At 42.8% G+C, this 13,447-nt stretch overlaps 1 protein-coding gene across 3 annotated transcripts in view; it reads left to right on the top strand.

Annotated features, from left to right (window-relative positions):
* MCOLN3 (mucolipin TRP cation channel 3) overlaps positions 1-13,447 on the top strand; it is a 36,886-nt gene that overhangs the window by 19,645 nt on the left and 3,794 nt on the right. For all 3 annotated transcript variants that reach the window (XM_053655617.1, XM_037163980.2, XM_037163978.2), the window contains 3 exons: positions 3,884-3,983; positions 10,472-10,584; positions 10,671-10,820. In XM_053655617.1, coding sequence (XP_053511592.1) covers positions 3,884-3,983; positions 10,472-10,584; positions 10,671-10,820 — 363 coding nt within the window. The remainder of the gene's footprint in view (positions 1-3,883; positions 3,984-10,471; positions 10,585-10,670; positions 10,821-13,447) is intronic.

The following is a 13,447-nucleotide window of genomic DNA, read 5'->3' as shown; positions in this document are numbered from 1 at the left end:
ATCAGTTATTGTGATCCCTCTAACTTTGTTCTTTCTCAGAATTGCTGAGGTTATTTGGGGTCTTTTTTGGTTCCATATAAATTTTTGAAATATTTGTTGTAGATCTGTGCAATATACCATTGGTATTTTAATAGGAATCTCATTGGATCTATAGATTGCTTTGGTTGGTATGGACATTTTAATGATGTTAATTCTTCCTGTGTATGAACATGGTATATGCTTCCCCTTATTTGTATCATCTGCAGTTTCTTTCTTCAGTGTCCTCAAGTTTTCTGAGTACAGGTCTTTTACCTGCTTGGATAAATTTATTCCTAAGTGCTTTATTTTTTAATTGCCATAGTAAATGGGATTATTTTCTTAGTTTCTCTGTCTGATAGTTCATTATTGGTGTATAAAAATGCCATCAATTTCTGAATATTGACTTAGGAGATCCTTTTATTTTTTTTTAACTTTTTAAAAAATATTTTATTTATTTATTTTAGAGAGATGGGGAAGGGAGGGAGAAAGAGAGGGAGTGAAACATCAATGTATGGTTGCCTCTAGCACATCCCATACTGGGGACATGGCCTACAACCCAGGCATGTGCCTTGACTGGGAATCAAACTAGCAATGCTTTGGTTTGCAGGCCTGTGCTTAATCCACCAAGCTACACCATCCAGGGCGAGATCCTTTTAAATGACTCAATATGATGGTTAAAAGCAACCTGACCTATTAGACATATGCAGATGTTAGATTTTCATCATTATTGTAGAATCATCTCAGTCTATGCCTGTGCATTATGGATTTAACAATGCATCTTATAGGACTCTGGTAGAACTTCCGGTAGTTTAATAATAAAAGCCACTAGGGGGTACTTTGTTGTCATAGGTAAACACGAATGGGGCAGCATGCAACTGAGGCAAAATGCAGGGACTTTGCTGTCAGACAAGCCTGGACTTTAATTCCAGTTCACTAGTTAGTAGCTATGTAACTTTAGGCAAATTACTTAATTGGTTTGAGCTTCAGTTTTCTCACTTGTTAAATGAGATTAATGCTCACAAACTGGACAAAGTTGTTGTCAAGACTGAAGATAATATATATAAAGGACCAACCAAAGTATTTAGTATGTAGTATTTATTGAATTTATTTAACAGCTATTTATTAAACCTTTTCTGTTTGGTTTATGATGTAAAAGTAGTACATTAGTATTCATTCAAAGTAGTTTGATAAATTCTTGCATCATGTATTTTGAAGCTCTTTAGTAGGTGTATAAACATCTAGGCTTCTTGTGTTCAATTGAACTAATTCTTTGGTCACTTTGAAATAGCAATCTTTAACACTGGTAATGTTTTTTGCTTTACAATTTACTTTGATGTTAATACAGCCACTTCAGCTTTTAAAAAATAATATTAGCATGGTATATCTTCTTTTATTTCATCATTTTAAACCTATTTGTGGCTTCTGTTTAGGGTGGGTTTCTTATTTGATACCATGTGGTTGAGTCTTGGTTTTTTATCCAGCCTTACAGTCTGTTTTAATTAGGGTGCTTAGACCAATTCAATTGCATGTGATTATTAATATGGTTTCTCTTTTTCTTTGCCTCCTTTTGGATTGAGTATTTTTATGATTCCATTGTATCTCATTTGTGAGCTTTCACTAGCTATAACTCTTTGTCGTATTATTTTTGGGTGCAGAGTGCACGTATTTAACTCATTACAGTCTGCATTCAGACAACACACCATTACAGAACTAGTGCAAGAACTTAACAATATGTTTCCATTTCTTCAGTCACGGCCTTTACGTTGTTGTTATACAATTTGCTTTACAAACTTGTTATAAGAATTATTATTATTTTTGCTTTAAGCAGTCAATTGCCTTTCCAAACAATTTAAATAATAAGAAAAGGGCACTTGTTATGCATTTCCCTGGTGCTTCATGCCCTCACGCAGCTCCAGGTTTTCATCTGGCGTCACTTCCTCCTGCCTGAAGGGCCTTCTGTAACCTTTCCGTAGTGCAGATGCCTGGTGATGAGTTCTCTCAGCTTTTGTGTGTCTGAGAAAGTATTTCTCCTTCATTTTTGAAAGGCAGTTTCAGTGGGTATAGAATCCTAGGTTGTTTTTTTTCACCCTGAACCCTAAAGATGGTGCGCTTCCCGCTGTCACTGTTTTTGGTGAGTAATCTGCTGTCATCTTAGTCTTCGTTCTTCTGTGAGGAATGTGTTTCCCCTCAGTCTGGATGCTTTCAATTTTTTATCTTTGTCTTTGATCTTAACAATTTGATCATTGGTGTACTATTCCTCACATTTCTTGTGTTTGGATTTCATTGAACATCTTGGTTCTGTGGATTTATAGTTTTCATTATATTTGACATTTACTTAGTGTAATTTTTTCAAGTATACATGTGTATCTGAGCATTTGAAGTTGTCCCGCAGCTGACCAATGCTCTCTTTTTTTGCTTCATTTTTCATTCTTTTATTTATCTGTTTCATTTAGATAGTTCCTATTGCTATGCCTTCAAATTTACTAATCTTTCCCCTTGTACTATTTAATCTGTTAATTTCATCCAATATTTTTCTTCTTTGTTTAAAGAATTTAGTGAGATGTGATTGACATTAAACCAAAGTGTATTTGCTCAACAGATATTAGTGAGCACCTAATATTTCCTAAGACCCTGAGGCTCTTTGGGAAAACATGGTTTTCCCTTGGTAAGGATTTATAATGCATTCAAAAAATACTGAGCATCTTCCTTGTGTGAGGTGATAGGCTGGGTACTCCAGCAGCTGTGGAGGTAGACAGACACTGACAATGGCCTTGGTTGCTTGTCAAGGGAAAAAAGCTTACAATCCAATATGCTGAGACGAAGAGACCACACATTAAATTGATGTGATATCTTTCCTCTGATCCGATTACCCTACATGCAGAAGCTACGATAAAACTTACTTAAATGACAGACTTTTTAAAGGACTCAAGAGAGAAGGTGCTTTAAAAAGAGATTTTCTTGCCTTGCTTTTCTTCACCCTGCAAGGGGGATGTGGAGGGAACTGGAAGGAGAACAGGGGAAGGTTGGCGGGAGTTCTGGCATGGTTCCGTCCCGCTGTGTGCCTGGCGTCCCTAGTTATTCCCTGAAGACAGACCACGGCAGCGGGTTCCCTGGGACCACATCCTTGGAAATACATATGGTTCTACAGTGACTAGGGAATCTAGGTCCAGAAGGAAAACCAAAAAAGTTCCACCTGAAATGTCTCAGGAAAAACAACGAAACTCTGGGTCAGTCAGAATTTCAGCAGCACTAAAAACCTACCCCTGGCTGAGGAACTGCTGGATAGTGGAGAAAAGCATAGTTGTACGAGCTCTTTGAAAATTTGTTTTTTATTAAAGTGTAGTTAGGATACAATATTGCATTGGTTTCAGGTGTACAACTTACTGATTCAACATTTACATACCCCGCGAAGTGATCACTACACTGAATCCAGTAACCATCTGTCACCATGCAAAGTTATTACAGTGTCAACTGTATTCCCTCTGCTGTGCACTGTGTCTCTGTGGCTTATTTATTTTATAACTAGAAGCTTTGTGCCAGCTCTTGCTCATATCAAGAGGGCATCTAGAGGTACTTAGAATGGGAAGGAGGGGAAGTTCTCTTATTTTAGAAGTTGTCTAGGACTGGAATATTGTCCTAGGAACACAGGATTTTGTGACTGAAAAGTCTCTGGGGAAGATACAGTTCAAATTTCACAGAGAAATAAAAGCGAACTTCCCAGGGCTGAACAGAGTTAGCAATAGGTCAGGGATGAGACTCTGGGTTTCTTCTTACATTGAAAGAATTGCTTTCTAATTAATGCATGGAGGTGTCTTGGCCTCAAAAACTGTAGGTATGTTTTTGACCCTTTGCCTTTTTCTTGCAGATAACATTTGACAACAAAGCCCATAGTGGAAGAATTAAAATAAGCTTAGATAACGACATTTCCATCAGAGAATGTAAAGACTGGCATGTGTCTGGGTCACGTAAGTGATATATTTTACTACTTTCCAAAACGGTCATTAAATTACTGCTCTCAGGGATATGCGGAGCATCCACTGAAAGACCGTACCATTTCCAGGTCCCTAACTCTCTGCAAGTAGATCAATCCGTTGTAGATACCTGATGTTCCAGGTGATCAGTGAGTTATGAGTATTTATCATGACTTTTCCTGTCTTCTCCATGTGCCCTCATTGGCTCACTCCTTACTAAGAAGAATACTTACAGTCCCCCCAGCAAAAAAAAAAAAATCTCACTCAAACCAATGTTTTAAATGCTTATTGCATAAGTGCTTCTACCTATATTTTTCTCTCATTTTAATATTTTAAAGTATCCTTGAGATAGGCAGTATTGCTATTTTTACAGCTAGACAAGATCCCTGACTTTGTGGAACTCTATTCTACTACAGTGACACAGGCAAGGAAGGAAACAAGTTAATGAAGAAAATACTTTCAGATAGGAGAATATGAAGAAAATAAAGCACAATAGCCAATGTGTATTGACATGCTACACAGAGTTCTAAGCATTCTGTGTGAATTAAGTCATTTGATCCTCACGGCCTCCCCAGTGAGACAGGCTGCATTATTCCCACTTCTCAGGCAAGAAAACTGAAGCACAGGGGAGTTACAGACTTGTCCAAGGTTACATGGCCAGTAAGTGGCAGAGGCAGGTTTCAAAGCCTTGCAGTCTGTCTCCAGTGTCTGTCCCTCTACATTAGTGTTTCTTGGCCTCCCTTGGGAACTTGTAAGAAATGCACATTCTCCGGCCCTACCCACTGAATCAGAAATTGTTCGTGCGAGCTCCCCATGCATGGGGTTAATGTGGGGGAATGGGGAGAAGAGAGATCATTTATATTGCAGAGTGGAGGAGGGCCTCCCCGAGGGGGCAGCGGATTTTAGGTGAGACCCGACTGACAAGACAGAGCCACCCATGCAGAGAGGGTCTCCTCCAGGAGGAGACGTGCAAGTGCAGCATCCTGGCCGGCGTGAGTGGAGCCAGGTGGAGAGAGGCGGGCGGAGATCTCAGCCGCCGTGCACTCCGCTGCAGAGCGTGTCTTTGTCTAGTGAGCCGACTGCTCTCTACTGGTAAAGCACTGACGACTTGCTCTGTAATGAGGCGGCCCACTATATTGGCCAAGGGGCATGTAACGGTCACACAAAGGTCTCAATCTACTCTAGAAAAACTTAAAAACCAAGAAACAAGTGTTTGCAAGAAAGCCTGTGTTTCAGGCACTTTCACAGGCTCTCAGTTTCCCTATTCTACAGTTTGTGGAGAAGTATTATGATGTTTACTGATGATGACAAAGCAGGCTGGATTTCAAATAAGTAATTTGTGATAAAAAAAAAAGGTGTGATTCAAGAGCCTCATGTATTTGAAGTTCCCCTATTATTAGTGAAAAGAATGTTGGAATGATTAAATTTCACTTTATTTATTCTTATTATCTCATTTTACTACTTCTGAACTTTGTGCATCAATTAGTGGGAAACCTTAAGGCAATTATTACCCAACTATGATATGAGTAAGGACTATCTGCATATTCCTAGGCCCCGCCCCAGACATACTGGCTGTGCACATGGAGCAGGGAAACTGCATCTTAGGTTCCTGGAGTGATTCTTCTGCTCCCCGGAATCCAGGAGTCCCTGACCTACTCATCAAGTCCAGCACAACATACCACTAGTTACTTACAAGAGGCTAGAAAATGAGGTTAAGTCTTTCCATTAGGCTTTTTCCAGTTCAGCTCCAAAATTCTCAATGGCATTCAGTCCACCTTTTGACTTTGGATAGAAGATGACTATGTGAGTTCTCTTCTGAGCCTTAGTTTCTTCATCTGTAAAAAAATAAGGATGCTGTCTATCTTGTTCATCATTGTTCACCTGGCACATGGTGGATTATTAATAAACATGTTATACCTAGATATGTATATTTTCATAGGATATGCAGTGTGGCTAACTGTTTTAAGAACAAGACACCACAAGTTGTTAATTAAAGATTTCTGATTGATGGTTGTGGTGATTTTTTTTAAGTGTGCAGGCAAAGTTTATTAGTGCTAAGTTCTAATGGGGGAGGAAAAACCAGGGTGGTAAGAGGCCAGGTGGCCAAAAAAGGGGGTGGTCAGGGACCCCCATCCAGAAGCTGTCTGGCCAGGCCCTGGCCCCCACCCCGTATGGTGAAAGAGCCAAGAGAGCAAACTTTTGTTCTGAGGACTTACAGAGTTGACAGGATGGGGGTGAAGAAGTTACATACTGATTGAAGAGTAAAGGTGGTGCCAGGTTTCCCACAGGAAACCCAAAGGTTATGTGTGGGGGTCTGTTAGCCTGAATCCTTATCTTTTTCCAGGCTCCATTTGTTCATTTTGTATATGCAAAAGGAGGCAATTAACCAAAGCTGTCTATGGGCTTTTTCTTTGGGCACTGTAGATCCCTCCCCTTCTAAGCCTTGGGATGAATACCCAGTCTCAGAGTTTTCCTTCTCCCAGCTGGTGGAGATGATACACACACTTTCAAGGGCTCCCCCCTCTGCACTATCACAGCTTTGCTTGTTGTTCGGAGTGCCTGGCAGTCTTATCTCCAGGCTCAGGACCACTGGATCAACGGGTGAGACACGTCTTCTTTTGCTTTTAGCCTCTTGTATTACATTTTTTGTTAGATTGCAGTAGTGAGGGCCTTGCCTTTATTTCCCCTCTGGCCGCTCATTCCTAGTTGCTGTGTAAGTGCTAAAAGGCATTGCCTGGCAACCAGGATGCTAGCCTCTGGCCAGCAACAACAGCATAGTCTCACAGTTCTTCCTGTGCTATCTCCTGCAACAACTCCCCTCTGAGAGGTACATTTCTCAAATTTCTTTTTAGGGTTGCTGAGGGGTGATGTTCTGTCTCCTGTAGCTACTTCAGGCTTGGATGGGACAGTAGACCCTGCTTATTGAGAACCACAACACTCCTACCCTATTTTATCTAGGAGTTGGTGAACAATTGCTGAGACTATGAGGGATGCTGTATGTTGGTCAGGGGAGGTGGAGGGAAGTGTCCTTCCATTGGCCTGGAGCTTCCGGTCCCAGAGGTCAATAGTTGTTCGTGAGGATCATTTGTAGCTTTATGGCCTCTTTTTTTTTGCTGGGAGATGTCCGTGATCTCTCAGCTGCTGCACTTTCCAGAAGTTAGTGTCCCAGCCATCAACTTCACATAGCTGGCTCACCAAAACTGAGAGAACCAGGGTTCAGTCACATGGGCTCTGGATCAATATGTTCTTACCACATCTTCGGTTCTTATGGTTGAGAAGATTGCCTTCTTTAGTAACCAAAGACTGAGCTGCAACTCTGCTGGTCCTCTGTAGACTGATGCTCCCTCTGCCTCATCTGTTCCTCCTGGTCCCAGGAGATGCCTCCTGGAGGCTGCTGAAGCCACTTAAACCGCCTTTGCCAAACAGCACCACAAGAAGCCATGAACACTGTCCCCAGCTTCCTGACAGGGTAGAGCTCTCCTCAGGCATCTTCGAGACACCACCACCTCGATACCAATGCACAAGTGCCACGTGGGACATGGAGACGCCTCCCGGGAGCTGCCGATGCCACTTAAACTGCTTCAGCCAAACGGCACTGCACGAAGCCACAGGACAGAGCTATCCTGGGTGTTGGAGAAGTGCCACCACCCAGACCAATGCACAAGTGCCATGTGGGTCAGAGAGGTGGCCCGGGCACTCCCTCCTGGAGGGGCTTTGCAGCCCGCACCTCACAGTTCAGGGGCCAGCTTCTAGGTCCCCTTCTAGCGGTCCTGTTTAAATCCATTAAATTTGGGAAAATTCAAGCTGAAATGGAGCCGCATATTCTGTGACTACTCCTAAAATAGTTGAAGTCCAATTGGAAGCTATAAACCCTAGGAAATGAAGTGTTATTGCCCGCACATTACTCACCATTAGGAAATAAGGAAGAGTACAAAGCACCGTGGTCTGAATTATTCAGCAATGCCCAGTCACAAAACCACACCAACTCAGGATTTCTAGACTCAGTAACTCGTGGCAAGAAAGGTCCCAAACTTAACAACAGGAGGGAAAAGCAATTATCCTCCGACACTTTCTCACCTGATTCCTCAAATCCATAGGGGAGCCACCTGATTTTGTTACAATATTAGCATTAACTTTCATCTTTAGGGAGAACTGGTCAAAGTGGCTACAGCCAAGAAGACCCTTTCCATCATCAATCACTTCACTTACAGGACCAGAACCATCCCCCAAACTCCCTCAGCCCTTCCCCTTGCCAAGCACACAGTTAGAACAAGATGCCCACTGGGGCAGCATCCACTGGGACAGGGACATTTATTTCACTGGGGATATTTCTGATATATGAATGCTGACTTCCCCACTGGCATCTAAATAGCAGAGGAAAGGTCTGGAGAATAAAGAGCTCATTTCATAAGCCTGCTGCCCAGATGCTGTCCTGTGTGAGCTGGTCCATTTCTCAGATGCCAGAGCCTCGGCGCAGCATATAGGGTCCGGCACAGCAGGACTCGACCTATTCTCGCACCGCTAAAAACTAGAAAAGTCCTTCACTCCTTTACCACACTCCCGGGACACCAGTTTTTCTTTTCTCTTTTTCCTTTCATAACCAGGAAAGAAAGGGAGAGGCAGCTGGGCAGCACTGAAAAGCAAATCCATTTGGACCGTCGGCCAGCTCCAACTCTCCAAACCCACCTGACCTGCCCCGCATGCCCTTCCCTCCCTGTTAGAGGCCGAAGGCCTGGCAAGTAGAATTGTTTGCAGTGATGCTGCTCCACTCTGCTCTCTCTTTCTTCCCACAGCTGAAGGGAACCCCCAAACCTGTATGAGCATGCGGCCCCAGTGTCCTGTCTCCTATTCTCTTGTCCTTCCCCCCCACCTCTCCTCCTAGGCTCTCACATTCTCCATTACCTCTGCCTACCAACAGGTCTCTTCTTTCTGCAAACCTCTGTTCTCTTTGTTCCACACAAACTCTGCTGTGTCCCCTTCCCCCAGCGCCCATTAAACCCTTTCAAAATCTGCCCCCGGACATCTTCAGTCTAACCCTCTCCTCTACCCACCTCTTCACAACACTGCTCACAAGGGCCCAGTCCTCTTTCCAAACATGCCACCCAGGTCAGCTGGGAAGGGTGTGATCGCAGCTGCACCTTCACCTCCGCCCTGGTAATACCCGCTCTGGGTGCAGCCTGGGCCCTATTTAAGCTCTTACCAACGCTGCACTCCTTTGCCCTGCTCCTCTGTCCCTCCCTTCCCTCACTTGGCTGTGTTCTAGCAACTACTTCTCCAGACATCAGCCAGCGCTTCCCTTCAACTCTCCTTCCTAAGACCTTTGCCACCCCCACACTGCCCTGCCGACGCCCCTCCCTAGTCCTTGCTCCAAGCACACCATCTTCTAAGTGGGTTCATCTGTGCCGGCACATCCAGGGCCCTGAGGCCGCTAAGAGGCAGAAGATGGAACAGGGGGCCCAGGGGTGGGGCAGGGCTGCGATCTGAGAAGGGCCTGGGAACTGGGGGGACGGGTGTGGCTTAAGTACGCAGTGAGGCTGACCTACCGGGTGAGGGCCACCAGGCAGTGGCACTGCAGGGGCGTGGCTTTGGTGATTTTTAAAAGAAGGACTTTGAGCCTTCTAGATACTTATAGGAAGAACATTTATCAGGGCTTTTTCTCTGTGTTGTCTTTGGCTAAGGAATACTTGGATTATTTAAATTACTCTAAAAAGGGGTGTGGAGGGTCCATACAAAATTTGAAAACTCTTCCAAAGAATGCTAAAAGAAGACGTGAATCAATGAGAAGGCACATCATGTTTTTAGACAATGGATTCATAAGTATGTCAGTTCTCCCTCAAGTAACCAAATATTCAACATGGCCCCTTCAAAAAAATTACCAGTAAGATTTTCATTGGAATTTGACAATCTGATCCTGAGTAATTTGTGGAAAAATTAAAAAAGCAAGAATAGCCTGTAAAGATTCCAGAAAAAAATAATGAGATATTTGTCTTAGGCACCAAAATACTAAAAAAACTTCAGAAGGGTAATATACGTGATAAAGATGGCATTTCAAACCTTTGGGAATAATAGATTTGCTATTTTTACTGGGAAAACAAAAGATTACTGATATCCATTGGTGGAGAAGATGTGGAGATATGTGTAGGTAGGTAAAGAGGCACGATCTTTTTGAACAATTACTTAGCATCTGGTTTTAGAAATATACATGGGCCTTGACCCAACAATTCCTCCTTTACATATTCATTCACCTAAAGAACCCCTTGCACCTGTGCACAGAGGGCTTGGAGAATTGCTTCTCGTAGGAAAAAAAAACCAATACAGTCAGATTACAACCTGAGTGTCCTTTAACATATTGTGCATTTATACAATGTGGTATGCAATGCAGCACTTAAAAGAAGTGAGGCTAAGAACGAAAAGGAAAAAAGGAAGTAGCTGTCACGGTATTAATGTCTCACTTCATAAACAGGTCATCCTTTCCCTTCCAGTTCAGAGGAACACTCACTACATGATGATCTTTGATGCCTTTGTCATTCTGATCTGCTTGGCTTCCTTAATCCTGTGCTTTCGGTCTGTGATTAAAGGAATTCAACTTCAACAGGTACGGAGGTTGTTTTCTAGGCATGTTACAGACATTTTGATCGACAGAGAAATTCACTGTGCTCCACCTCCTTCTTTTCCCCAAAGGAATTTGTCAATTTTTTCCTCCTCCATTATAAGAAGGAGGTCTCTTTTTCTGATCGAATGGAATTTGTCAATGGATGGTATATTATGATTATAATCAGTGACTTACTGACGATCATCGGATCAATTCTGAAAATGGAAATCCAAGCCAAGGTAAACTTTTTTCCTATGTATGCCATTGTTGGTATCAGATTGCATTATCTGTAATTTCTTTTTTCCAGAGTATGAGAATTTGTAGAGTAAATGATTTCTTTCAAACGTCGTATTGGGTAAACCCGGAACTGGTGGCAGCACTTTTCTTAGATGTAGTCAGGAAATCCTTTAGGCGGTTTTTCACAGTGTGATCCACAGAAGTCTGCATCAGAGTCACTGGGGTACCTGGTAAAAATGCCTCAGTTAGGCCTACTAAATCTGAGCTTTCTTACACATTCCAAATTCATAAACACACTAAGGTATTATCTCAGGTAGGAGGTATTTTTTGTTTTCTTATTAGACATGATAGAATCTTCAACAAGAACAGAGTAGGGCTTGGGGGTGCAGGGTGAGGCCCAACTATGGTTATGTGAGTGCTGTAGTTGTTTCCCTGTCCATTTAACTTGAGAATGTTTCCATATTCTTATTTTTCCCACTGATGGACTATAAGGTTTTTCATTTTGGGTTACGACTAATCCAGACTAGAAATCAACCCAAAGCAAAAATTATTATTAAAAAACTAATGTTGTTTAAAGTAATCCTGTTGAAATGTATTGTTTTCTAGCTTTGGCTGTGACTAAAAATGAGCATAATCCTGTTTTCATTCAGATTCCTGGTCAAAATGAGCATAATCCTGTTTTCATTCAGATTCCTGGTCAGAAATCCCCAAATGCAATGGCTCAAATAAGATGGGAGTTTATTTCTCCCTCATGAAATAGTCAGGGTGGATTTTCGGGGTTGGCGAGTTGCTCAGTTCTGGGCACCCAAATTCAGGGAACCAAATTTCTCCCATCTGTTTTTTTTGCCAGCCATTATGGGCTCGTCCTGACTGTACAATTGATGCCGGGTTGTCTCAGACATAGGTCGCAGACATGCTGTGGTCTGGGGGTGGTTCTCCAACAGTCTTTCAGCCTTGGCTCCAGTGTGGTAGCCTTCACTTCTGTTCATGTTCCACCGGAGAGGATTTAGTCACATCTAACTGCAAGGGGTGCATGTGCTTCAGAAGGAGAGAACAGGTTTAGGTCAACACGGCGCAGCTGCCACCCTACATGGCTGTTGTGTAAATCATCAGAGCACTTAAATCCAGGGGGCAGGAATAGGGGCGGATTGGCAGCAAATCTTTGTCTTCACCAACCTCAACTACATGGACCTCAGTGAGCTCTCTCCACATTTTCCTAGACCATTTATTGCCTTTCTCTTATAATTTCATATATTTTCTTCTTTCTGAAACCTCTACTGCCTCTGCCTCATCTCCAGTCTCGGGTGATGACCTCATTTTCTGTTTTACAAGAACAATAGGAAAAAAATAAATATTCCACAAACCCCCACTTCACTGATTTACCTACCAGCATCAGTACCCATACATTCTGCTTTTTGTCTGTTACTATGGATGCAGTATGCCTATCACATGCTGTCCCCACTTGCTCATTCAAGTTCATAGTTCCCACTATGTTTCCTTCGTTACTTGTGCATCATCAATTTACCACTCTATTCCATCATTCCCATCAGTGTTTTTCCTCCTTTCTAAAAAGACAAAACGTCAATATATTTCTCCCTTTGGTTACTTCCCAATTCCCTGCTCTTCTTCATGTAGCAAAAGACCTCAAAAGAGTAGTTTGTCGTCTTGCTGATTCTGCTCTCCCATTCTCTCTCATATCTGTTCTGTCTGGGCTGCCCCGCCTCTCTACAGGAAGTGTTCTTTCCAAGGACCTCCCATGTTGCTAAGGCCAAGAATCAATTATTTATCCTCATTTTGACCTATTAGTAGTTCATATCACTTTGAACACTCCCCCTTTGGTGATGCTTTTTTTTTTCTGGACTATCACTTACCTGGTTCCCCTCCTAAGAAGACTAGGGGTGGGTCTTCTGACTTTCTTTTGCCAGTTCCTCTCATCTTTCCAACCTTTTAAAGTGACAGTGCTTCAAGGCGTAATGCTTGGGCATCTTTTGTTTACTGCCACTGTCTTGGTGATTTCATTCCGTTCCATGTTTCAAATAGCATCTGCCTGCCAGTGATGTCCACATTTGTGTCTACAGCTTGGAATTCTTCCCTCAACTCGTCTCAAAGATGCAACTGTCTATTCCACACCTTCACTTGGTTGTCTGCCTGGCCTCTCAAACTTAACATACCTAAAACAGAATTCCTAAGGTCCCCACCTCCACAGTCCAAACCTGCTTCTCCTTTCTAACGTCAGTTAATGCCAGCTGTCTTTAGTTGTTCAAGACAAAAGCCATAGATTCACCCTTGACTCTTCTCTCTTATTAATCCCCTTTCCTCCACATCTAGTTCAAGAGGCAATCCTATTGATCTACCTACAAAAATCACTTCATCATCTCTGCCAAGTCACCATTAGCCCTCACTGATATTATTGCAGTAGGCTTCTCACTCCTCTGACAACCTGCTCTCAACCACAGCAGCCACTATTGGATCATATGGCTCCTGTCCAGAGCCCTACCCTATAAGTAAAGTTGTTCAATTACCCAAAAGGCCCTAACTACCTGTCCTCTTACCTCTATGACTTCATCGCTCACCCCAGCCAGACTCACTATCTTGCCAGGTACCCTCCGGCCTTGGGGCCTTTGCACTT

The sequence above is a fragment of the Artibeus jamaicensis genome, unplaced genomic scaffold, assembly GCF_021234435.1.
Source record: "Artibeus jamaicensis isolate MK-2021 breed Jamaican fruit bat unplaced genomic scaffold, CSHL_Jam_final scaffold_1019, whole genome shotgun sequence".
Taxonomy (NCBI): domain Eukaryota; kingdom Metazoa; phylum Chordata; class Mammalia; order Chiroptera; family Phyllostomidae; genus Artibeus; species Artibeus jamaicensis.
Note: the sequence above shows the minus strand (reverse complement) of the source record. Positions and strands in the feature narration are given on the sequence as shown.